Raw genomic sequence first — 27,380 nt, forward strand, 5'->3', positions numbered from 1 at the left:
CAGAGTGCTCATGCTTTGCACAGCTTCAGAAGGTGACAGGTCAAGACTGATACAAACAGCAGGAGACAAGAGAAAAGTAAGAAAGAAAAGTTAAAGGGGAGGTTGGGATAACACACACACACACACGCACACACAAAAACGCACACACACACACACTTATATGCCTGCACACGAGTCACATGATATACAGGGGGGGGGGGGGGGGGGGGGGGGAATTCCCATGGGTATTTAATGAATTCCTGATGTAAGAAATGATTACCTGATGGTTTTTAAACGATTCAGGGTGTGGAAATCAAAGAGCAGAACTCGAAGAAGCCAGAGCTACCTTGTCCCCAGGCGACTGTTTGTTGAGTTCAAACAACAGCTTTCAGCCCTGGATGTATGTCCTGCTACTGTGCTCCCCCCCTCTTGTTTTCAGACACCTGGTTTAAGTTTCCTTTTCAAGACCCCCGAATTTAAGACTCCCTTTCTTTGAAGACGCTGTTTTCTCAGATTTTCTGTTCATAGCCTCTTTAACTTTACCCCCATTTTAAGATTCCGTTTTTAAGATCTTACTTTCTCAATCAGGAAAGGAAATGATGATTGTTTGTAGAAGGTGAGCATAGCATTGTTGTGTTGTTTGGTGAGCATAGCAGTGTTGTGTTGTTTGGTGAGCAGAGCAGTGTTGTGTTGTTTGGTGAGCAGAGCAGTGTTGTGTTGTTTGGTGAGCAGAGCAGTGTTGTGTTGTTTGGTTTGCCCCCCACCACCCCTGTGTACTCCCCCTCCTCCCCCTTGTTCTCTGCGTGTTTGGTAACACCCCTGTGTGCACTTTGTGTCCTCTTCTTCTCTAGTTGACGCCGCCATGGAAACCAGACGTCAAGAGCGCCTGGGATACCAAGTACATCCCCGAGGAGTTTGCCTCCGAGTCCATGCACATGACGCCCAACATAGACCACCATCTGTCGGACCGCCTCGACCCCATCAACGAAGACGCAGAGTTGCCGTACTTCGAACAGTTCTCCTACCACGGCTCAAGTCGCTCCTACGCCGGGGGCTACCTGTCTGCCAGCGCTCACACCACCAGTGAATTGTTCTAGCACCAGGGGAGCGTTGTTAGTGGGGGTAGGGGGCAGTATTTATTGACATTTTGATTCATGTACAGTACACCATTGGCCGCTGAAATATGGTACATTGGTGAAAGTGCATGGTGAGAGAGACTGTAGAACAGTAAGACAGGATTGATTCATGTGTTGAAGCACCAGGGTTGGTTTGATAGTGGGGGTAGCATGTTACCATATAGTGGGGGTAGCATGTTACCATATAGTGGGGGTAGCATGTTACCATATAGTGGGGGTAGCATGTTACCATATAGTGGGGGTAGCATGTTACCATATAGTGGGGGTAGCATGTTACCATATAGTGGGGGTAGCATGTTACCATATAGTGGGGGTAGCATGTTACCATATAGTGGGGGTAGCATGTTACCATATTTGTGCACATTATAGGATTGCCCACTGCAGTCCAATTGTTAGATTCTTTGCCTCATGTGTTACATATGAGAGGAGTTCCACTGCATATGAAAACGTAGGGAAGTGAAAGACGGGAATAGTCAGGTTATACGGGCTGTAAAATTGTACACATTTCCAAACATGTAATTTGGGTATTATCAATAACTTTCTAAGGTATGAATGTTATAATTAGGCCCATAATAATGTATTTCAAACTTTCAGAATGTCATACCCTGTGTCGCTGTGCTGTGGTCCAGTATAAAATGATGTATAGAAAGTGACACTGTTTATAAAAGGAATAATGATGTCAATTAATAAGATCTTGATCATGCATGTACTAATCTACTTGGGTGTTTAAGATACTTCCTGGTGAAAGTCATCATGAACACCATCTAAGGCCAAGAAAAATAAATTGATGGTTACGATAATATGGGGGGGGGGGGGGGGGGGTTATGGTTAAGAGTTGGTGTAACTACACATCTCTGCACGTGGACACATACCAACCAGTCAAGCACGTGGACACATACCAACCAGTCATGCACGTGGACACATACCAACCAGTCATGCACGTGGACACATACCAACCAGTCAAGCACGTGGACACATACCAAGTCAAGCACGTGGACACATACCAACAAGTCATGCACGTGGACACATACCAACCAGTCAAGCACGTGGACACATACCAACAAGTCATGCACGTGGACACATACCAACCAGTCAAGCACGTGGACACATACCAACAAGTCAAGCACGTGGACACATACCAACAAGTCAAGCACGTGGACACATACCAACAAGTCATGCACGTGGACACACACCAACCAGTCAAGCACGTGGACACATACCAACCAGTCAAGCACGTGGACACATACCAACAAGTCATGCACGTGGACACATACCAACCAGTCATGCACGTGGACACATACCAACCAGTCAAGCACGTGGACACATACCAACAAGTCAAGCACGTGGACACATACCAACCAGTCAAGCACGTGGACACATACCAACCAGTCATGCACGTGGACACACACCAACAAGTCATGCACGTGGACACATACCAACCAGTCATGCACGTGGACACATACCAACCAGTCAAGCACGTGGACACATACCAACCAGTCATGCACGTGGACACATACCAACAAGTCATGCACGTGGACACATACCAACCAGTCAACAGTCCAACTGCTTTCTGGAGAGAGTGGAATTTTTCTGCTGACTTTATTTTGCAGATTAAAATAGGTTTTACTTGCGAAATTCAGCCAAAGAAAGCTGTCACACTGTTGATTGTCGGCATGGCTCTCGGCACATGTACAATCTACAACAGATTTGAGGTCGTGTGCATCATCTGTTACATGAAGAGGTTGGTACCTTTTAACTTGAACAAAGAGTAAACACTACTAATTGACACTAACATTATCATATCTCTTCCTGTCACTTTCATCGTATCGAGCTTGATTTGTGGAAGATAAAATGTTGCACTAAGAAGAAGTCAGTATTATGCACACTGGGCTGTACTTGCTATGTGGGTGAACGTCACTGTGCAAGGCCTGAAATAAGAGCAGCGCCAGTGGCCATGACCATGCAGAAACACTGTATGGTACTTTCGAGATGTTTTTCTTTCAGGAAAAAGCAGTGTTAAGCCACACCACACCAGCACATTCACAGTCTAGCAGCGACCATACAGATGTATTTTAGTGCTTGTTTACCAAGTATGGCCGACTTTTCTGTTGCATTAAAGAGAGCTGAAAAGTTATCATCGGCAGAGACGAAGGCCAGAAACACTGTATGGTAGATTTTTTCTGGCAGGGAAAATAGTGTACAGACTCGGCGGTGTTTAATTTAACGTATGTCACAGATAGACTGTGGCACACCACTAGATGCACACACCAGACACTACATGCACACACCAGACTGTGGCACACCACTACATGCACACACCAGACTGTGGCACACCACGACATGCACACACCAGACTGTGGCACACCACTACATGCACACACCAGACTGTGGCACACCACTACATGCACACACCAGACTGTCTGTGGCACACCACTACATGCACACACCAGACTGTGGCACACCACTACATGCACACACCAGACTGTGGCACACCACTACATGCACACACCAGACTGTCTGTGGCACACCACTACATGCACACACCAGACTGTGGCACACCACTACATGCACACACCAGACTGTGGCACACCACTACATGCACACACCAGACTGTCTGTGGCACACCACTACATGCACACATCAGACCGTGGCACACCACTACATGCACACACCAGACTGTGGCACACCACTACATGCACACACCAGACTGTGGCACACCACTACATGCACACACCAGACTGTCTGTGGCACACCACGACATGCACACACCAGACTGTGGCACACCACTACATGCACACACCGGACTGTGGCACACCACTACATGCTCACACCAGACTGTGGCACACCACGACATGCACACACCAGACTGTGGCACACCACTACATGCACACACCAGACTGTGGCACACCACTACATGCACACACCAGACTGTGGCACACCACTACATGCACACACCAGACTGTGGCACACCACTACATGCACACACCAGACTGTGGCACACCACTACATGCACACACCAGACTGTGGCACACCACTACATGCACACACCAGACTGTGGCACACCACTACATGCACACACCAGACTGTGGCACACCACTACATGCACACACCAGACTGTCTGTGGCACACCACTACATGCACACACCAGACTGTCTGTGGCACACCACTACATGCACACACCAGACTGTGGCACACCACTACATGCACACACCAGACTGTGGCACACCACGACATGCACACACCAGACTGTGGCACACCACTACATGCACACACCAGACTGTGGCACACCACTACATGCACACACCAGACTGTGGCACACCACTACATGCACACACCAGACTGTGGCTCACCACTACATGCACACACCAGACTGTGGCACACCACTACATGCACACACCAGACTGTGGCACACCACTACATGCACACACCAGACTGTGGCACACCACTACATGCACACACCAGACTGTGGCACACCACTACATGCACACACCAGACTGTGGCACACCACTACATGCACACACCAGACTGTGGCACACCACTACATGCACACACCGGACTGTGGCACACCACTAGATGCACACATCAGACTGTGGCACACCACTACATGCACACACCAGACTGTGGCACACCACTACATGCACACACCAGACTGTCTGTGGAACACCACTAGATGCACACACCAGACTGTGGCACACCACTACATGCACACACCAGACTGTGGCACACCACTACATGCACACACCAGACTGTGGCACACCACTACATGCACACACCAGACTGTGGCACACCACTACATGCACACACCAGCACAGGCCACACAGATGACTTGTTCACTGTAAGTGTGACTTTGTTGCCAAGGAAACTGACTGACTTTTCTGTTTGGTAAAACAGTGTTTGGCTGTACAGATGAGTATTTCATTGTAAGTGTAACTTTGTTGCCGAGGAAACTGATAGATTTTTCTGTTTGGTAAAACGGTGTTTTAGGCTACAGCACACTATCACATCACGGACCTACAGGTCCGTGATCACATGCACAGACTAGCAGCCACCATATCCATACTTGTTCACTGTTGATGTGACTTAATTATCAAAGTCGACTTGATTCTCTGACTCACCTATAGGGTAGCGCCAGGTCTCTGGCCCCTGCTAAAAATAGTCTTTCAGTGAAAGTCATATAAACTGTTGATCAAGTTTAGCCGAAGACCATGCGACATGCTGTACTTGACTGTCATGTGCACCCAGTGAAGCACGCGAATCAACTTGTGACTAAGTTCATGGCTTTTACTACTTTTAGACGCTGCACCCTTGTTATTTTCTCAGGAGAAAAACTTACGTTACAGAACTTTCACATGACATCACTGTTCACTTTTTGTCAGCATATCTTCTCATAAACTGTATGTTAGTTTCTTTGTCCATTTATTTTTGAATAACCAGCATTTTTGACTGCGTTTTTATGATATTAAACATGCAGCCTCTCTGTTGCAAATCCTGGGTGGTACTGTAACAGTGTCTCACAAGTCATGCTAGCATGGAGTTGTTAGCACACAGTTGATACTGTCACTGTCAATGTTACCTGATAGACTCACTTTGTTATAGACTTAACATTTTTCATGTTTTTTACGGAGCACAATCACTTTGACAGAAGATTTGACAAGATGCACTTTGTATGTCTGAAAGTTGGATATGGGACTACCATTTTGTTTATTCTTTCACAAAACAATTGATCACCTTGACAAGTTTATAAACAGAATATCGATCAACACTGTCACACATTGAACCTGCAGACTGGATCTGTTGGACATGGTAGCTGCATTGTGTGTTTGGTAACCACATCATGTTTTTCTGTCTGAAGTAGTAGTCTTCTCACATGTGTTTTGAGAGAGAAAAATACATGGCTCAAGAGGAAATTGATTTCAAACTCTTACAGCATTAACCGCCAACTGAGAGCCAAATTTGAATTCTTCGATGCAAAATGCACATTTGAAGGGCTGCTTTGGTTCTAAAGAACTTCCATTGTGTCTCTGTTTACTGATGAATCGCATAAGTCTGGATGTTGCAAAAGGGAAAGGATCATGAGTAGTGTTGAACCTGACTGCAACCTGCCAAAACAACTCGGAGCACAGAGCTATAGCTGTAGCATTAGAAGTAACATTGCACAACATGGCTGCAACACAGCAGTCCTTGAACATGGTCTTCATGTTTGAATAGTAGATGTTTTTGCATGATGTGATAATGTGTAGCAGACCTTGATTGCATGGTTACATTTCTCTCGCACTTTAAAGAGATGATCTCACGTTGGAATCACCGTGTCTCATCTTCTTTTCGTCCTTGTACTATCTATTCCTGGGAGGTCACATTCCTCCCCATGTAAACACTTGGGCTCACCATCTCAGATCTGGCTCCAGCAGTGGGGCACTGCGGTTATGAAATTAAAGGCCCCTCCTGTTTTTGGATCCGCAGGAGCTTTCTAGTTTGCTGTTAGGTAGATTTTTGGTTCCTCTTTCCTGTCATGCTCTCTTTTTCTTCATGAATTCTTTTCTTTTTTCTGCCTTCTTGCTCATTCACCTGTATTTTTTCCAAAAATCTCTTCTCTTGCCGCTTGTCTCGCGATTCATGTCTAGTTTAATCTGTTAGTGTTCTGATGTAAGTCCAGCAGTAGATAGGTTAAGCCTATTTTAACATACTGGAAACTGGTAATCTTCCAGTAGGTATTAATTTAGTTTTACTAAAGCCTGCTGGGACACAAGTAATGGGTTAGTGCATTTGTAAACAGGAATCGCTTGACAAGTGGCCCCCTTCATCCCCCCCTTCCTCGTCCTGATATGGCTCTGCGTAGTCGGCTGGACGTTAAGCAACAAATAAACAAACAAACAAACTCAGATCTGGCCAGGATCTTGCATAGAATAAAACCATCCCTCCACTTCCACAGATACCAAAAATGAACAACCTTGGTGCTATCAGTGCACAAGAGTAGGATTTTGTATGAATCAATTTTGTAAAAGCCACCCGTTGCTTTTTTCCAGAAATTAATTCATTAAAAAAAATTTCCAACTCAGCATAGCAAGTTGTACGTGTGTTGATTTTGTTGGCCACATCTCAGATGGTGGTGTCAACTGTGGTCAAGGTTTATGTGACCAAATGAGTAGAGGGATGATACTGCCTCATGTAAAACCTGGCCACATCTCAGTTGGTGGTGTCAACTGTTGTCAAGGTTTATGTGACCAAATGAGTAGAGGGATGATACTGCCTCATGTAAAACCTGGCCACATCTCAGATGGTGGTGTCAACTGTGGTCAAGGTTTATGTGACCAAATGAGTAGAGGGATGATACTGCCTCATGTAAAACCTGGCCACATCTCAGATGGTGGTGTCAACTGTTGTCAAGGTTTATGTGACCAAATGAGTGGAGGGATGATACTGCCTCATGTAAAACCTGGCCACATCTCAGATGGTGGTGTCAACTGTTGTCAAGGTTTATGTGACCAAATGAGTAGAGGGATGATACTGCCTCATGTAAAACCTGGCCACATCTCAGATGGTGGTGTCAACTGTGGTCAAGGTTTATGTGACCAAATGAGTAGAGGGATGATACTGCCTCATGTAAAACCTGGCCACATCTCAGATGGTGGTGTCAACTGTGGTCAAGGTTTATGTGACCAAATGAGTAGAGGGATGATACTGCCTCATGTAAAACCTGGCCACATCTCAGATGGTGGTGTCAACTGTGGTCAAGGTTTATGTGACCAAATGAGTGGAGGGATGATACTTGCCTCATGTAAAAACCTGGCCACATCTCAGATGGTGGTGTCAACTGTGGTCAAGGTTTATGTGACCAAATGAGTGGAGGGATGATACTGCCCCATGTAACGTAAAAGCCTGGCCACATCTCAGATGGTGGTGTCAACTGTTGTCAAGAGGAGTGTGCCTGCAGTTGACATTTTCTTCCCTACGAGTACCTTGTCTCAGTTCATAATAAAATGATGACTCAAAGAAAAACTTTTTTATCACTGACTTTCCCATCCTTAATTAGGGGGAGTAATTGTATGCCAGAAAGTTCTGTTGCTATTTCTCATGTGACAGAGGTTGTTACATTCAGCTAGGGTTTTTGTCTTAAATATATTTTCCAGCAGAAATCGTTCAAAAGGTTTACCACAACAGTTTTGACATTATAGAAAAGCAAGAGCATAGCATTTGGAGTTCAATCTGAGGGTATAAGCTGAGTACAGATTTTAGGTATCCATTAGAAACTGTTTTTATTTTGTTGTACAGACACAAAGCTACTGGGAATGGTTCATGCTGGAAAAATGAAAGTTCTCTTGAGCAAAATGGGAACAAGTTTAAAGGAGTGATGTACAGTGTAAGTGGATTGTACAGTGACATTGTGTCTTAGTGTTTGCCACTGGAGTCTTTCATAAAAACAATGCCTGAGGTTTAATGACTGGAGTGGAACTTCATGTATTCGAGTATAGTATCTTTATAGATGTCAGGGTGTGTATATTTTTTGTGGTTACCGTAGTCTGCGTTGGATTCATAGTATGACTTTTTTTTTTCTTTTTTTTTTTTTTGAGTGAAGAATCAAATTTGGGAAAGGGAGGCAAGGGAGAAAATGTGATGGTCATCCTGCCAACGACTCCCCTTCTGGGTTTCTGCATCCTTGCCAAAAACCCCAGACAGTACTTCAGCATAGCTTGTAATGGTCCAGTCATCCTGGCTAAGTTCTAACTGAGCTTTTGTCTCAAGAGCGTACGCAGGGTTTCAAAAGCATCTGTACTGTGTCCATGGAATTTTAACATTTGAATCTGTTAACAGATAGGTTCAGCGCAAAAAATAAATGTACATCTTTACCGAGTTGTTAGTGATATAAATGTTAAATTGTATGCTGAGACATTTGTGAATCGTTGTTTTAGTGATGTCAATACGGTGGGACCCCCCCTGTTAAGACCCCCGGCCCCCTATTTAAAACTTCCTCCTTTTTAAGACCTGATTTTCTCACATGTTGTGTTCATAAATAGATCCCTGCGCCTTGAGTCCGAATCTGGAGATACGCGCGCGATATAAGACTTGATATATATAATAATCTCTGTAATTTGACCTCCATTTTAAGACCTGCAGATTTTCTTGTATTTTGTTAAGGTGGTAAAAGGGGGTTGGGCTCAAGTCGAGTTATCCTGCATTTACTTCAACTTGGTAAGTCACAGGATGACTTTGCACACTTGCAGTAGGATTAGTGGTCAGATTGTGTTGAACATTTTTCAGTCTCTTGTACAGTTTTGTGTATATGTTCGTGTTTGTGTGTGTGCTTGTGTTTATGAGAGGGAGGGAGTTAGAGAGAGAGAGAGAGAAATGTCCATCCCCCGTCTCCCCTTTGCAATATGTCCGACCCTTAACCCCACACTTTTTTTTTTTTTTTTTTTTTTTTAAAGCCTAGCTTATCTTCTCATCCTCCCGTTCTGTCTTGAAATGCAATGTTACTTTCACTGCTTTGTTTGTACATACTAAATAGTGTCATTAAAAGACTTGAGGAGAATGTTCTTGCGCTAATGTCATATTGCATTTCTGTTTCACTGTAATTTGTCATCAATTTCTCAATTATTATTTTATATCCTAAATTTGACCCCATTGACCTCACAATTTTTTTGCTGCATACCATTAACACAATCTCTTATGCCCAAAATGTACACAGCATATGAGTTGATTTTCCATTTTTATTGTGAAATTTTGTTTTCATTTGCTCTAACTCCGGTGTAAACTATACATATTCTGCAAATCCCAAGTATTGATGTTTGGGTAAGAATTAAATCTGATTGACAGTAATATTGAATGTGCTGAAGTACACATGTAAATGCTTTGTATTATCGGTTATCAGCTTACCTTTGTTTTACATACAATGCTTTGTTTCTGTTTGAGGCTGTGATTGGATTTTTGTTTCGTTTCTCATGAGCGGGAAAAACCTTTATTTTTCCAACGTTAGAGTTTCAAAATGGAACGTAAAGCAAGGACAAATTAAGCAAGATATGTATCAAATCATTTCTGCACTCTTGCATTTGGATTTTGTTTGACTTTAGACGATCAAGGTCAGGGCTGAAAATGGATGAACAGTGAAGATGGTTTATACTGAACAATAGAGAACTCTTGTCTATTTACAACCAACGAGAGAGTTTGAATCTGAACTAGTTTTATAACTGTTTTTCGTAATTCTTGACAGTATAGGTTCCCTCAGTTGTTGATACATTTTCTAATGAAACAATGGTTCAGAGCTTTGAAGTAAATCTCATGGTTTCGTAGAAGAAATGTATAGTTTTGAATGGAATAGGTTGTTGATAATCTTGTCATAACATTCTTGAAGTTCGTGCGTCAGGCATATTTGCTAACTTTCTGCTCACGACTGTAATGTTTTTCTCCCCCTGTGTTTGTGATGTCAGTGACCTTTCCCCTTTTGTCTCAGTCTGACCGATGCAGTTCTATGGCATGTGTTATGGGCATAACAACATACATGTCTGTGTTGGTCAAACACTATTATCATCATTATAGTTTACATCTGTACCATCATGTGTATGCGTCTTTTTAAAGAATAAAGACTTTTATGAACGTGTTATTTGTTTTCAGAGGAGCTTCATTGTTTTGAATGGCTGATTGTGGTTTGGTTTCCAGATTTTGGGTTGATGTTGCCTGGGGTGTGTGCGCGAGTGTGTAGAGAGAAACCGTGTCAGGTCCTTTAGTGTGTGTGTGAGATGTGTGACAGCAGAGTGTCTGTAATGTTCAATCAATCAATGTTTATGTTGGTTGCATGTCAGTGTATGTCTGTTTCTGTGTGTGTGTGTGTGTGTGTGTAGTTCAAACAAGAATATATTTGTTACTCTGTGTGTGGAGTTGGGGTGTTTGTGTTTGTGTGTGTACAATACAAGGTATGTAAAATATACCGAGCAACAAAAGAAACGCGAAAAAATTCGTCATTGTTTGATTGACAAAATCTTAAACAATTATAGAGTTAGAATTATTAAACCACAAAAGTTTGATGAAGGCATGTTTGACCTTGCTTTTGTGTGATTATTTTGATGCTGTGACTGTTTTAACACACGGGACAAGCAGGTTTAACGTTAAACACATAATGTGCGCTCGCAGCACGTGGAGCAGGAGAAATCTGATGTGTGAGATGTGTTCACTAATGCATTAGTAACAAAAAGAGACCATGGCACACTTGCTGCCAGTCTCACTTTTGAAACAGCCAGGATGCCAAGATTGACACCACTAAAATGCCAGGTCGATTTAAAGCTGGGGATGATCCAGAAGCGCTGGCATGTGCTTTAAACGTGCATATGTCAACAGTCTATCACCTTCAGCAATGTTCTGTTGACATTGGAAGCACTGCAGTTATGCAACGCGGTGGATTTTTCGCATTACCCCAATAAGACAAGATCGCAATTTCCTGCCACAACGTCTTCCACAACGTCTTCCACATCGTTTCATTACAGCCACTGACACTGCCAGGAACATCACTGGAAGCCACCAGTGTCCGATCAGTGGCCAGAGAGCGATGAAGACTGACTGAGTGAGACCTCCAAAACTTCATTAACGTTAAACCTGCTTGTCCCGTGAGTTGAAACAGTCGCAGCATCAAAATAATCACACAGCAGCTAGGTCAAACATGCCTTCATCATACTTTTGTGGGTTGATAATTCTAACTCTATAATTGTTCGAGATTTTGTCAATCAAACATTGCAGAATTTTTTCGGGTTTCTTTTGTTGCTCGGTATACAATAATAATACTCTATTCTCTCAAAAATGAAAATTCTGGCTGACAATGAACACACATCGATATAAGCAACTAGTGAATACACATACATACACTAAGCATAGAAGTTGCCATTTGAAATTGAAGACCTAAAATTATATGTGAAGTATTATGAAAAGGGGGCTCTCACTTTTGTCAAGCCTTTAGGTGACATACGAGGCACATATTGTGTAAGCGTCCATCCTTCATCCATTAGTTTTTGCCAGATCATGTCTCTAATTTAATATACTTATTTGACGTTTACAATGCACTCTTACAAATAACAAATTTCCAACACACAAGCACATATTGAAAAATACATCTCTTTGCCACACGCAGAACACACAGTGACACACACAGTGACACACACAGTGACACACACAAGCCTTTACAACAAAGAAGTCATAGGCACTACATTCATCTTTATTACTTTACAATCCTCCATTCCTCCTCCAGCTTTTCCCAATAGACGAATTCCAAAAATAACTGTCAGGTTTGTATGTGATGTGGGAGAGTGACCTTTTCTTGCAGAGGGGACAACCACTTGCAACGGGAGTGTCGGAAACATGTATCTTTTTCCGATCTCCACTGGACCAATTACAATCTGTGCTGAGAGTCTGAGAAGCAATTGTACGTATATATATATGAACACATGTTACCAATAGTGGTTCCATTTAAAACATTTACAACATGGAACGGTAGATTTCGGGTATAAGCCTGTCACTTAAGTCTTTTGGTTCGACTTCTCTCTTGGATATATATCTCTACAAATAATTTTGTGTATAAAACTTACCGCAAAATGATTATTAATTAGTCTAATATTCTGTTGACACGTATTTTAACATTCATACTGCAAAAGGATTAATAGAAAGAGTATCTAGTACATGCACGCGGATTTCGAATGCTTTTTCTTGAAGTGAAAGCTGCATGCATCTGTACAACTACAAGCAAGGTCTCTGTACATAAAATAATAATAATAATAAAACATTCTTCTATAGCGCTGTTCATCGCCAGATAACAGTCTCATGGCGCTTTACATTGGACATTAAAATTCAACATTTTACATATAAAAAGTTTCCTCGTAAGAAATAAAATACAAGCATTTGTAGCTTAAATTTCATTAACAACGACCACATATATAAAATAATCTAGAAGATTTAAAAAAGATGAAAAATACAAAATGAAAACATTTAGCAAGCGTTCCCTCTTTACTTGTGTTTGTTCAGGGTCACTGGTCAGCAGGCCCGCACCCCAGTCTCGGGGAAGCTGATGCACCATTAGTATTCAATTATCCTGATGGCCAAATGCTCCCAGTTATACACTTATGAAGGAATCAGGTTATCATGATTATGGTGTTTGTGTCAGGATTTGGGATGCTGCGAGCAAGTGATATTTTACTTGCAAGAGACAAGACCAATTTTAGACGGGGCCACTAACATTGACAAGCACACATTGCATTATTAACTAGCTGTAGTCTCTCTATGTGTGCTCTGTTTATAACAATCACCTCTTTGGTGTCATTATCATAAATGTGATGATGACAGGCACACATTGCATTATTAACTAGTTGTAGTCTCTATGTGTGCTCTGTTTACAACAATCACCTCTTCAATTGGTGTCATTATCATAAATGTGCTGATGACAGGCACACATTGCATTATTAACTAGTTGTAGTCTCCATGTGTGCTCTGTTTATAACAATCACCTCTTTAATTGGTGTTATTATCATAAATGTGCTGACAGGCACACATTGCATTATTAACTAGTTGTAGTCTCCATGTGTGCTCTGTTTATAACAATCACCTCTTTGGTGTCATTATCATAAATGTGATGATGACAGGCACACATTGCATTATTAACTAGTTGTAGTCTCTATGTGTGCTCTGTTTACAACAATCACCTCTTCAATTGGTGTCATTATCATAAATGTGCTGATGACAGGCACACATTGCATTATTAACTAGTTGTAGTCTCTATGTGTGCTCTGTTTACAACAATCACCTCTTCAATTGGTGTCATTATCATAAATGTGATGATGACAGGCACACATTGCATTATTAACTAGCTGTAGTCTCTCTATGTGTGCTCTGTTTATAACAATCACCTCTTTGGTGTCATTATCATAAATGTGATGATGACAGGCACACATTGCATTATTAACTAGCTGTAGTCTCTCTATGTGTGCTCTGTTTACAACAATCACCTCTTCAATTGGTGTCATTATCATAAATGTGATGATGACAGGCACACATTGCATTATTAACTAGTTGTAGTCTCTCTATGTGTGCTTTGTTTATAACAATCACCTCTTTAATTGGTGTCATTATCATAAATGTGCTGATGACAGGCACACATTGCATTATTAACTAGTTGTAGTCTCCATGTGTGCTCTGTTTATAACAATCACCTCTTTGGTGTCATTATCATAAATGTGATGATGACAGGCACACATTGCATTATTAACTAGTTGTAGTCTCTATGTGTGCTCTGTTTACAACAATCACCTCTTCAATTGGTGTCATTATCATAAATGTGCTGATGACAGGCACACATTGCATTATTAACTAGTTGTAGTCTCCATGTGTGCTCTGTTTATAACAATCACCTCTTTAATTGGTGTCATTATCATAAATGTGCTGATGACAGGCACACATTGCATTATTAACTAGTTGTAGTCTCTATGTGTGCTCTGTTTTTAACAATCACCTCTTTGGTGTCATTATCATAAATGTGATGATGACAGGCACACATTGCATTATTAACTAGTTGTAGTCTCTATGTGTGCTCTGTTTACAACAATCACCTCTTTAATTGGTGTCATTATCATAAATGTGATGATGACAGGCACACATTGCATTATTAACTAGTTGTAGTCTCTATGTGTGCTCTGTTTACAACAATCACCTCTTTGGTGTCATTATCATAAATGTGATGATGACAGGCACACATTGCATTATTAACTAGTTGTAGTCTCTCTATGTGTGCTTTGTTTATAACAATCACCTCTTTGGTGTCATTATCATAAATGTGCTGATGACAGGCACACATTGTATTATTAACTAGTTGTAGTCTCTCTATGTGTGCTCTGTTTATAACAATCACCTCTTTGGTGTCATTATCATAAATGTGCTGATGACAGGCACACATTGCATTATTAACTAGTTGTAGTCTCCATGTGTGCTCTGTTTACAACAATCACCTCTTTAATTGGTGTCATTATCATCAATGTGCTGATGACAGGCACACATTGCATTATTAACTAGTTGTAGTCTCTCTATGTGTGCTTTGTTTATAACAATCACCTCTTTGGTGTCATTATCATCAATGTGCTGATGACAGGCACACATTGCAGACAGGCACACATTGCATTATTAACTAGCTGTAGTCTCTCTATGTGTGCTCTGTTTACAACAATCACCTCTTTAATTGGTGTCATTATCATCCATGTGCTGACGACCATTTGGGCTTACAATGGTTCGAGCAGACCACGTTTCAGCGGACCGACCAGAGTGGCACAAGAGTCGGTTGCTGAAACTTGCCCTGTGCAAGTAAAGGCTGGACTGTAGTACACATTGATATGGTCACGTATGTGTTGACATGTTTTTTTTCTCCAGAGAATGAGACTCAACAATTGCAGATCTTCACTGATCACACAGATGATTGTTTAACTGTATGTATCAACATATGGTTCTCCAGGCTACGAAGCGTGGGAAAAACAGCACTGCACTGATCACACATATGTAGCCGTGCACTTGCCGATTTCAACGTGCGTCTTTTACCAGATTGACGTTGATGTTCAACTGTATGGGTCTGCTTGTGTGATTTCAGGTAACAAGACTTGGAAAATGTAGCACTGCATTGCCCACATTTATGTGATAGCTTACCTGTGTGTTGTAACATGTGCGTTTTCAGGTGACAAGACGCAGCAAATGCAGCACAGCAATTAACGCATTTATGTGGCCGTTCACCTTTATGTGTAAACATGTGTCTCTTTAGTTTGCTTTTGGCTTCAAATGCAGCACTACACAAATGACAGACATGTGGTCGCTCACCTGTATGTATCAACATGTGTCTCTTTAGTTTGCTTTTGCAGGCAAAGGAAGCACTACACAAATGACAGATATGTGGCCGTTCGCTTGAATGTGTTAACTTGTGTGCCCTGAGTGACCCACGCAAAGGAAAAGTAGCATTGCATTGGTCACATTGATGTGGGCGTTCTCCTGTATGCTTCAACATGTGCACCTTCAGGCTACAAGCCTGGATAAAAGCAGCACTACATTGACCACACTTATGTGGTCGTTCACCTGTATGTATTTTCAGGTGTTTCCTCAAGGCAGTAGCTTCTACGAAAGTAGCATTGCATTGAAAACATTCATGTGGTCGTTCACCTGTATGTGTCAACACATGTTTTTTCAGAGTACTAGAATCAGTAAAAGCAGCACTGCACTGACCACACTGATATGGTCTCTCACCTGTATGTGTGAACACGTGTCTCTTCAAGGCAGAAGCGTACACATAAGCAGCAGTGCATTGTCCACACTGATATGGTTTTACACCTGTATGTGTTGCTTTGTGTGTCCTTAGAGCCTCAGACTGTGCAAAAGTGGCATTGCACTGACCACATTGATACGGTCGTTCACCGGTATGCACCCGCCGATGTCTCTTCAACCTACTTAGAAAGGCAAAGGAAGCATCACAATCTGAGCACTGATGTACCTTTTCTCCTATTTGTTTTTTTCTTTCTTTTTTGGGGCGAGTTTTACATGCTGACAGGTTGGCTCCTGCCCTGTTTGAGTTTGGCCGTGAATTAGTGTTGAAGTTACTGTGAGCCCCAGACACCTCTTCTCCTGCCTCATCCTTCAGACAGGTATCACTGTCACTGTCAGCGCTGGCTGCAGCTTGTCCTACTTCTGTCTCTTCCTTCAGACAGGTGTCACTGTCAGCGCTGGCTGCAGCTTGTCCTTCACAGGTCTGTAGCATGGAGTTAGTGGCTGTCTTCTCTCTGCTCACATTCTCTCTGTCTGGCACTGTAACAGACAATGTTTCTTCAAACAAAGATCGATCAGTTTCAGATTTCCTAACTGGTTCACAGGACGACCCAGAGCCTCACAAAAGTGTCTGTATCTCTGAAACTATTGGGAGTTTTTGATTAAGACTTGATGTAATCCTCAAACACCATAGGATCCTCCCATCGACCACTTTCTAAAGGATTGATCATCTTTGTAAACAACTAAATAAACAATGACGTAATTTGAACTGGACAGCGCTTTTTGTCATGTCACCTCTCGAAAAAGATGTAAAATCTCCCTTTTTTTTTTACCACTCATGCAATCGACACCTACATCACCAGAAATTGCATAGCACACAAAATATGCAAACTAGCTCAACAAAACAACATATTCAGGGCTATAACTGCAGAAAATCAAAAATCCCTGAAATTAAAAGGGTCCAGAACAAACTGAAAATGTACATGTATTGATAGTGCAATGGCTTGAAACACGTCATGTCACATGTTTCAGCCATCTCCATAACACCAAGGGTTTGTTGCTCCTGTCCCGCGATCCTGGTCAGGCCCACATCTTGCAACAAATATCTCCAGTTAAACATTGTTAGCTTACAAGTCATTTCTTTTCATGAGCTTATAATTCCCCTAATATTGTAAAAACTTGCTTTATGGAGACCTCACTAATTATAAGCATACACACTAGTGATACTAATATGGGAATTAATGAGAGCGAGAGAGAAAAAGGGTGGGAGGGGTTGGGAACTGACGACTCAATAATGAAGTGCTGTGTACGTATTATGTGAGTGTGTGCTCACCAACCTCGGTCAATGACCCATACTTTCCCACCAACCTCGGTCAATGACCCATACTTTCCCACCAACCTCGGTCAATGACCCATACTTTCCCACCAACCTCGGTCAATGACCCATACTTTCCCACCAACCTCGGTCAATGACCCATACTTTCCAGCTGAGACCAGCTGCCTGACCCAGTTTACAGACACTGACCTTTTTTGATGTCTAAGAGGAAACTCTTCCTGTCCCAGTTTAAACTGACCTTCTTACCCGGGGTCAATGACCGAGTTTTACCTACGTGTCTGTTATGTGTACGTACGTGTGTGTTATGTCTGCCTGTCAGTGCGCTGGTAAATGCACATACATCATGCTAATCCATATGCACATCAAATGGAAACAAAAATGGGATAACGAACACAAGAAAGACAGAACTGCTTAACACAGTTGCCTCCCCTGTGAAAAAAAATGATACCTCCCAAACTCCCAATAAAGACCCCTCCTTTTTACGACCGATTTTTCTGGACATTTTCAAGGTCGTTAGTGGGAGGTTTTACTGATATACACTCCGAGTGTATACAGGAGTGAAAGGTCTGTATACACTCCGACAATCGAAGGTCTGTTTTTCTTCTTCTTCTTCTTTGTTCATGGGCTTACATGTAGTAACTTAGACTCCCACGTTCACTCATGTTTTTAGCACAAGTGGATTTTTACGTGTATGACTGTTTTTACCCCGGCATTCAGGCAGCATACGCCGATTTCGGGGGAGGCATGCTGGGTATTTTTGTGTTTCTATAACCCACCAAACTCTGACATGGATTACAGGATCTTTTCCGTGCGCACTTGGTCTTGTGCTTGCGTGTACACATGAAGGGGGTTGTCACTAGCAGGTCTGCACATAAGTTGACCTGGGAGATCAGAAAAAACTCCACTCTTAACCCACCAGGTGGCAGCGATCAGGATTCGAACTCACAACCTCCAGATTAGGAGGCCGACATCTTGCCATCACGCCACTGCGCCCGTCAGGTCTGTTCAAATAATAAGACAATGAAATGCCCCCTTGCAAGTCATTAGGAAGTACTCACAACAAAAATCTATCCGACGTATGTATTGACTTCCGACATCTCTTTTTCAGAGTGCATACAGGGCTGGCAAAAATGTACACACGCATAGTATACAACCACTTCTACACACGTCAAGTGTGTTCCATATTCCAACAATAAACAGCTGTGCAACATAAGTTTTTTTGCGTGTGTTGTGTCTTTGTGTGTGTTTGTCCCAAGCAGTACAGTATTTTTGTTCTAAAATTCAAGGACTTTTCTAGGACTTTTCAAGGACTTTCAAAACCTTCTGAAGAGATGATCAAGCACCCTCTTACCTTCAAAGCTCGCAATGAAACACTCGCTGGTTATCATACCCCCTTCCCACACGCCGATTTAAATCATTGGATGTTCAGAAACGAATAGTTTAATTTTGAAGGCGACAGATTCGTAGCAGACGATGGTTTGGAAGCAGACAGACTCAAAAGGGACTGTAGGTTACTGTTCAACTTTTCTTTGAGGTTATCAAATAATTAATCATTGCAATTGTTTATTGTGGGTGGTTGTTGTGTAATGAGTTTGCAGCATTAAAGTTTTTAAGGACTTTCAAGAACCTTGCCAATTTTCTAAGCACTTTCAAGGCCTTGAAACTGACCCCTCCAAATTCAAGCACTTTCAAGGCCTTGAAACTGACCCCTCCAAATTCAAGCACTTTTAAGGCCTTGAAACTGACCCCTCCAAATTCAAGCACTTTCAAGGCCTTGAAACTGACCCCTCCAAATTCAAGCACTTTCAAGGCCTTGAAACTGACCCCTCCAAATTCAAGCACTTTCAAGGCCTTCAAAACTGATCCCTCCAAATTCAAGCACTTTCAAGGCCTTGAAACTGACCCCTCCAAATTCAAGCACTTTCAAGGCCTTAAAACTGACCCCTCCAAATACAAGCACTTTCAAGGCCTTGAAACTGACCCCCTCCAAATTCAAGCACTTTCAAGGCCTTTAAACTGACCCCTCCAAATTCAAGCACTTTCAAGGCCTTGAAAGTGACCCTTCCAAATTCAAGCACTTTCAAGGATTTCATGCACTTGCATGATACCTGCCCGCCAAGTGTATTTTGATTCTATGAATCGAAAGTTAATTACGTCCCTTCGCAAAATGGCGTCGAATAAGACTCGGAGTGTTGATGTGGTTGTCTTGTCTTTTATGTACACTCCGAAAACGTAATCGACATTAAAGTAAAGGCTGTGCAGCGCCCGATTGTTTTTTGTTTGTTTTTAGTACCTTGATAGTCAACTGCTCTGGGTTCCTATTGCAAAGGTGGCTTTGAATGGCAAATTCGTTTCAAGACCCGAAGTTAACGTCAGTAAGCATACAGGGGGCAGAATCGTGTATACACTCAAAGTGTGTGTAGCCAGTACGAACAAAGTTATGAGTATTTTTTTTTTATAGACTAAAGAGATATTTGAATGTACTGTAGTTTCAGGCATGGGAATTGTCCGCGATTTCCGCAAAATCGCGAATTTCCGCGAAAAGGAAATTATGTTTCAGCGAAAATAAAAATGTGTCCGCGGAAAAAAGGTAAATTAAATTATATGTATACAATTGTCTCTCTATCCATTATTTGCTAACACAAGAACTATCAAAATATTGGTCTAAAATTCGTTTTCCTTCCGGGGGCTTTGCCCCACTGGTCCTCCCAACGGGGCTCTGCCCCTGTACCCCGCCGGGGCCTAGGCGGCCCCTGAAACATGGCCTATTTTCAGATTTTTTTCTATTTTGGAATTCCCATGCCTCAGTTTGTAAAACATTCTGAGAAAAAGAAAAGCTTGGTACTATGGTTTGGGGTTTGTGTGGAGATGGTTTAAAACTCTGTGTCTTCTCAGAGAAAGAAGCTCACTAGTGCAGACTCAGTGGTTTTCCCCTCTTAACATTTTTGTGCTGGCTTACCAAAGAAATCCTGGTCAACATCACCAAAGTTCTCGTCGTTATTATCATCGCAGTCATCATCATCGCCGTCATCATCAGCACCAGCATCTGATGAAACATCAACAAAATACAATGATAACATAAAAGCAACCAGCACTTCATTGAACTTCTGCTGTGTGGTCAGGAATAAAAGCTGGTTCTTGTGTATGACTGTGTACGTACGATAATACTTCAGATATACTGTTTCATAACATCTACAAATTTAACTCTATTTTAAGTCTCCCTCCTTTTTGAGACCGGCTTTTCTCCGATTTTTGTATGTCTTGACTGAAATGGGGGTTTCACTGTATCGTTTTTGGTTCACTCGTCTATATAATTATACTTGTATATTGACAAATTTAGCTTTGACTTTGAGATTTTGCGTTCGTTTATTACCAAAGATTTGTTTCATTGGGGGGGGGGGGGGAGAGAGAGAGAGAGAGAGAGAGAGAGAGAAAGAGAGAGAGAGAGAGAGAGAGAGAGAGAGAGAGAGAGAGAGAGAGAGAGAGATATCTTACTACAAAATCAACAGAGGTTAGTATTTTTGATAATAACAAAGAGCGAAGTTAAGCGGCAAACAGACACAGGGATCATTATTCTACAAAGTTTTTTTATTTTATGAACATAAGCTTTAAACAAAGTTTTATCGGGATTGTACAGTGGTACCTCTGTAACTGTAACTGTAACTGTACCTTTGAAACTGTAACCGAAATTCGGTCGTTATATGGAGAGGTCGTAATATGGAGGATTGGTTTATGTCCGGGTCCGTCAATGATCAGGAATGACATGGGCGTTTTGATTGATACCACCCATAAAGTAATGTTATTCTTTCCTTAAACGATTATGGTAAACAGTTTTCTATTCAATTATTTACCCACACATAGTTGTCTTGCTTGTTTAATGAAGCCCCGTAACTACCGTAAAATCCCTAGCAAACGCCCAGTATCTAGCAAACGCCCACCCCCCACTTTTGGCCAAAAGTTGTGCAGAGGGGTCACTACCTAGCAAACGCCCACCCCGGGTGGTTTTTTTCACCAAACCTTTTAAATATGGTATCAGAGACTGCTGGGTTGAGTGGATGAGAGAAGCAAGACCACCGACAGCAGCAGCTGCTGACAACCTCAAGCAGCCTAGAAGGCAAGACGTCATCAAATGGGTCAGCAGGGCGTGGGAGAACATACGACCTGAAACGACTGGAGTGGTTTCCAAATTAAATCGGCACTATCCTGCCTCGCGATCACAGCAAATGGAGATGCCCCAGAAGAAGCTGAGAGTGGAGACGACAGTGAAGACGATGATGTTGACTTCGGACTAGAATGAGCCCACGATCATCAACCCTACCTGATCTCCAAACAAGAGAAGAAACTGTGTTTGTGCTGACGTTATTCTGAGAATTAAAAGAATCAAGGTCACTTGTGGGGTTTTTTTTTTTCCCTATCACAGGATGTTGATCTTTATTTGTGTAAACAAACGGTGTGTTTATTTGTCATTAAAATTGCATAAATCACATGGTTGTATCACTTTTTTTCTCGGGAAAATTTAATGACACTTTATCTTGCAAAGGGGTGTATACCTAGCAAATGCCCCCCCCCCCCCCCCCCTACTTTTACCCGAAATCTGTGCGGAGGGGGGGGGGGGGTGGGCGTTTGCTAGGGATTTTACGGTACTCGTGGGTTAAGGGTTTGCAAATGAAAACACACTGAGGTCGAACGAAAGTATGCGGTCCCAAAGCATGCACATCGATCTCGATACCAGATTTTAATCATAGTCATGCAGAGATTTGGTTAAAATCAAAGAAGTGTCCCAAACGCTTGTTTCAAAAACTTGTAAGCCTTTGCAGACGTTAAGAACCGCGGCAGTATGTTAAAACCGATGTAAAATTGTAGCGAAAAGCGTCAGTTTTCACGATAAAACTTTGACTCGCTCATTCACAGGACATATAACTGCACTCCGGACTGTCCAGTGTTGAGCAATTTAGGAGACTACACTACTCACCTTCAAACTTCACTGCCTGAGGAGAGTTTATTGAGGTGCATAACAATGTTTTAAGAACATTAACTTGGTGTGAGTGAGTGAGAGAGTAGGTGTTTGTGTGTGTATGCAGGGTGGGAGCAACAAATCTGAGCTATACTGAAAAAAAATTTGTTTGCTGCAAACTAAACACCAGGCTGAGACCACTGCTGACGTTTTGCGAAGCCATTTTCTAAATGGGCGATTTAAATCGTCCACCAAGTTCATCCAGTCGTTCCTCCACTTGTTTTTATGTAAGCTCTGGTCGATCTTTCGTGTCTTCGACTCATCGGTAATTAGCTCCATCTTAAGTAAACCGAGCTCGCGATGTCTAGGTTTCATTCGAGACAAAAATGGCGGACGGCATGTTATTTCCGGAAGTATTTTCAGTTTTATGGATCGGAAGTTGCGCGAACCGAAGGTCGGAAACCGATATAGACGCGATTAGGATTCAGGTTTTTTTCCTCACTTTTTTGTTGTTGTTGAAATTTTTGCTATACGGAATTCCGTAATTATACGGAACTACTCCCACCCGTGTGTATTTGTTTGTGCATGAGTTCATGCATGTGTGTTTGCGTGTAGCAGTTAACACAAAACCGCAAAAACGGAACTTCAAAACCGCAAAACGGAACTTCCTTAATTCATTTATAAACAATATACCTTGTTTTGCGGATAACCACGAAAGGGGACGGAGAGCCTTGTCAGCCTCAGACAGCTCTGCTCCTACCTCTTCCTTCAGACAGGTATCTCTGTCACTGTCAGCGCTGGCTGCGGCTTGTCCTACTTTTGTCTCATCCTTCAGACAGGTATCACTGTCACTGTCAGCGCTGGCTGCGGCTTGTCCTACTTTTGTCTCTTCCTTCAGACAGGTATCACTGTCACTGTCAGCGCTGGCTGCGGCTTGTCCTACTTTTGTCTCTTCCTTCAGACAGGTATCACTGTCACTGTCAGCGCTGGCTGCAGCTTGTCCTACTTCTGTCTCATCCTTCAGACAGGTATCACTGTCACTGTCAGCGCTGGCTGCAGCTTGTCCTACTTTTGTCTCTTCCTTCAGACAGGTGTCACTGTCACTGTCAGCGCTGGCTGCAGCTTGTCCTACTTCTGTCTCATCCTTCAGACAGGTATCACTGTCACTGTCAGCGCTGGCTGCGGCTTGTCCTACTTCTGTCTCATCCTTCAGACAGGTATCTCTGTCACTGTCAGCGCTGGCTGCGGCTTGTCCTACTTTTGTCTCATCCTTCAGACAGGTATCACTGTCACTGTCAGCGCTGGCTGCGGCTTGTCCTACTTTTGTCTCTTCCTTCAGACAGGTATCACTGTCACTGTCAGCGCTGGCTGCAGCTTGTCCTACTTCTGTCTCATCCTTCAGACAGGTATCACTGTCACTGTCAGCGCTGGCTGCAGCTTGTCCTACTTCTGTCTCATCCTTCAGACAGGTGTCACTGTCACTGTCAGCACTGGCTGCGGCTTGTCCTACTTTTGTCTCATCCTTCAGACAGGTATCACTGTCACTGTCAGCGCTGGCTGCAGCTTGTCCTACTTTTGTCTCTTCCTTCAGACAGGTGTCACTGTCACTGTCAGCGCTGGCTGCGGCTTGTCCTTCACAGGTCTGTAGCATGGAGTTAGTGGCTGTCTTCTCTCTGCTCACATCCTCTCTGTCTGGCACTGCAACAGACAGTTTGCTGATAAATAAAGATCTATCAGTATCAATTTCAGCTTTTCTAACTGGTAAAACTTGTTGCAAGTCTCATGTCTGGTTAAAAAAAGGACCCAATGCAATATCCTTTAAAAGTAAAAATCCAGAATTACTTTGTTGCATGCATTAATCAATTAAAGCTGTGGTCTATTTATAACTTTCCGGGGCTACGAGTTTGAAAAGACAGGGCTGAAAATCATGTACAGAATTCTGTACAGCAAACGCTACCCAAAACCCCACCTTATTTGTTTGTGTAAACCAGTGAAAGATTAGTAGTTCTTTCACAGTTTACTAGTTAGCTGCTCTGAGAAACTTCTATATCAACTCAAGGGGAAGAACTGTGGCTGTTCTAAAATATTTGATGATTTGAATTACTTCCCTTGTTTGGTTCCAATTCGTTTTTTACCATTTTGTTTTGTAAGGTCTAAAGTTGTATTATTGTTTAGTTATGCTTTACTTGTACTATTTAGTAATGATTTAATGATGTTTTAGAATATTATTATTAGAAAATTTGTTTTAGTTTAAGAGTATAGACATGTCTTGGATCCCAGTTTTTAATAACCAGGAATGTTATAGTTTATAGTTTTTGGGAACTTTAAAAATATATTTAGTGTTTAGAAATTATTTGAAAGATGCTTAATTGAAGCTTGGTAATTTTAGTGAATATTTGGAAATGTTGTTTTATTTGTTAAGAGGTAAACTGTTCTAAATTAATAATTACCTTTGGGTTTCTACAAGACTTGAATCTTCCTTTCCTTGAGAATCTGACTGAACCAGCTGATCCAGCCCAAATTTGTCCTGAATTATAAAACGTTTTATTTCTAAACCAGGTAAGAAATGGCTTAAATATTAAGTTAGTTTGTTTCTAATATGTATTGTGTACTGTTTTGAAAAGTTATATGAGGTGGCACTTTTTATTCTTGAAGGATTCTTGGGATTGAAATTAATTATGAGATTCTGGGAAAGATGCCAGAAAGACCATGTGGTGTCTGAGCAAAGTGATGGTATGAAGTTGTAGAAGAAATGAATTGTGACATGATAGGTTAGTGTTTTTACTATAATGTTTTGATTATACAAGATGTCTTTTTATGTATTAGTTGTGAGTAATAGTTGATTATTATTTTAGGACTATATTTGATAAAACTTGATTTTCCTTTGTTGCATGATTTACTTACATGGTGCCTGGCCATGTGGTTTTCCTAAAAGTTTCAAGATGTTGTTTGTTCTTGTTTTGAGGCATAGAAATGATAAGTGTTAACAACTTATTCATTTCTGCAATTAATTCAAGTTGATTTGTCATTAATTTGGGTATTGCATAAATGTTGTTGTGCGGAGCACAGGAAGACTGAAGTATTTGTTTTGTGTGGATTGTTCATGGTTGTAAGGAATGGAACATAGGCACTGTATTGAGATAAGAGGAATCACCACGCGAACTGAGATTAAGTCTGCACAGTTGTTTTGTTAACTGTCGGCTTTATGAGAGATGTAATTTCGAGTGTGCACTGCAACTGGTTACATCAAGAATAATTTGAGACATCAAGTGAATGTCTTAGGTTTTCTGTAAGGGTGATTATGCTTATAGCTAATCACTAAATGGATGAAGTATAGTTTTGATTGACTCTGCTTGTAGCTGTGTCTGATATAGTCTTAACATAACTTCTATCTATTATGGAGGAATCATTGTTATCACAGACAAGTGGGGCTGTGGTTTAGACAATATTTCTGATTGGGTTGGATTCCATATATCATGTATTACATGATATGATATTCCTAGTGTATTCCATTCTTCAGTCATGACAATAACATTGTATTGTTTACGTATTGTGTTGTATCATGTGTTATGTTCTTTTTGTTTTGTTCTATGGTGTATAAAAAAGTGTTCTAGTGAAACTGAAATTTTATCTTGATGATTGTTGAATTATACTTATGCTGTGTTGTTTTATTTTCCAGGGGTAACCTTTTTGTTGTTGATCATCGATCAGCAAGCGTTTGATTCACGATGGATATTTTTTGGTCTAGTGGACCCCTGGTTGTGTCTGGTTTTTGATGAGAGAGTTTTAGATTTTTAGAGAGGAGATTTTGTATTTTTGAAACTAAGTAATTTAAACAGAAGAACTTTTATATTTTGTCGGTTGAACATATGATTGTAATCTGAAAACTGATTTAAAGGAAATGCTTTATCCAAAATAAATTTCTTAGAACACTACCTCATTTTTTGTTTGTTTATTGTGAAAGCAAGATTGTACCTCACCCCGAATCCTCCCTTTAACCATGCTAACACTGAAATAAAATATGTATTAGCAGTAGGTTTACATTTTGGCGCCCAATGTGGGGCTCGAGGTTTTTTTGTTTCACAGAAAATTTTCAACTTAGTACATAAAAAAATAGAGAAAGGAAAAAGAAGTTATACAGTAGTAAGAAGAAGGAAAATTTTTGGATTTTTTGTAGGACATATTTTTTTTTAATTTGTAACACGCGGTACACAACCAGGGTGATACAGATTTAAAAAGATGGCTCGTGAGACGGCCCCAACCGCTGACGAGATGGCGGAGTTGCGGGACCAGGTCAAGGAGATGGCCAATGAGCTGGGGCGTCAGAAGGAGGAGGCCATCAAGCAGAAGCAAGAGGCGACTGACGCCGCCACAGCCGAGCTGAACGACCTGCGAGAGCGACTGGCTGGCGTCACAGAGGAACTGGGTCGTCAACGCCAGCAACCCATCACGGTCCAAGTGGACAACCCTCCCCAGCCTCAGAGGTTGAAGACTTTCACCGGCCTTGCCCCCGCTGGAGGGAACGAGTGTGATTTTAGGGCTTGGGCTCAGCAGATGGAATCATTTCTGCTGACACCCGACCTCAAGCCTTGCGACTCCCGCATCTTGGCCAGCTTGAGGGGAGTGGCCTTCAACGCCGTGAAGGAACTGACCACCAACGCGGACATTATTTCTAAAATCCGTAGTCTTTTTGGGTGTGTGGAGGACACTGAGGCCC

The 27,380-nt window shown here is 41.9% G+C and overlaps 2 protein-coding genes and 1 long non-coding RNA gene across 7 annotated transcripts in view; 2 read left to right on the forward strand and 1 right to left on the reverse strand.

The window, feature by feature from the left end:
- LOC138952185 (RAC-beta serine/threonine-protein kinase-like) overlaps window positions 1-1,903 on the forward strand; it is a 36,682-nt gene extending 34,779 nt beyond the window's left edge. For both annotated transcript variants that reach the window (XM_070323786.1, XM_070323787.1), the window contains exon 12: window positions 831-1,903. In XM_070323786.1, the coding sequence (XP_070179887.1) occupies window positions 831-1,076 (246 nt within the window). In that variant the 3' untranslated portion in view covers window positions 1,077-1,903. The remainder of the gene's footprint in view (window positions 1-830) is intronic.
- Window positions 1,904-4,782: 2,879 nt separating this feature from the next.
- LOC138952188 (uncharacterized) lies at window positions 4,783-10,707 on the forward strand. Of its 2 annotated transcripts, none has more exons than XR_011451321.1 (2): window positions 4,783-7,199; window positions 7,240-10,707. It is a non-coding gene; the product is annotated as an uncharacterized lncRNA (long non-coding RNA). The 2 variants fall into 2 exon arrangements; XR_011451322.1 differs by having other exon boundaries at window positions 7,501-10,707.
- Window positions 10,708-12,295: 1,588 nt separating this feature from the next.
- Window positions 12,296-27,380, reverse strand: part of LOC138952181 (zinc finger protein 729-like) — a 40,588-nt gene continuing 25,503 nt past the window's right edge. The window contains exons 3-6 of one of the 3 annotated variants that reach the window (XR_011451318.1): window positions 23,357-24,361; window positions 20,669-20,755; window positions 14,791-16,913; window positions 12,296-14,192 (exon numbers count right to left, since the gene is read on the reverse strand). Coding sequence is in view for 1 of the 3 variants with exons in the window: in XM_070323780.1 (XP_070179881.1) it covers window positions 15,535-16,913; window positions 20,669-20,755; window positions 23,357-24,361 (2,471 nt within the window). In the remaining 2 variants the exon portion in view is untranslated. Of the gene's footprint in view, window positions 16,914-20,668; window positions 20,756-23,356; window positions 24,362-27,380 lie in introns of all 3 variants that reach the window. The other 2 variants (XR_011451319.1, XM_070323780.1) reach the window with 2 other exon arrangements.

The sequence above is a fragment of the Littorina saxatilis genome, linkage group LG17 (genome assembly GCF_037325665.1).
Source record: "Littorina saxatilis isolate snail1 linkage group LG17, US_GU_Lsax_2.0, whole genome shotgun sequence".
Lineage (NCBI taxonomy): Eukaryota > Metazoa > Mollusca > Gastropoda > Littorinimorpha > Littorinidae > Littorina > Littorina saxatilis.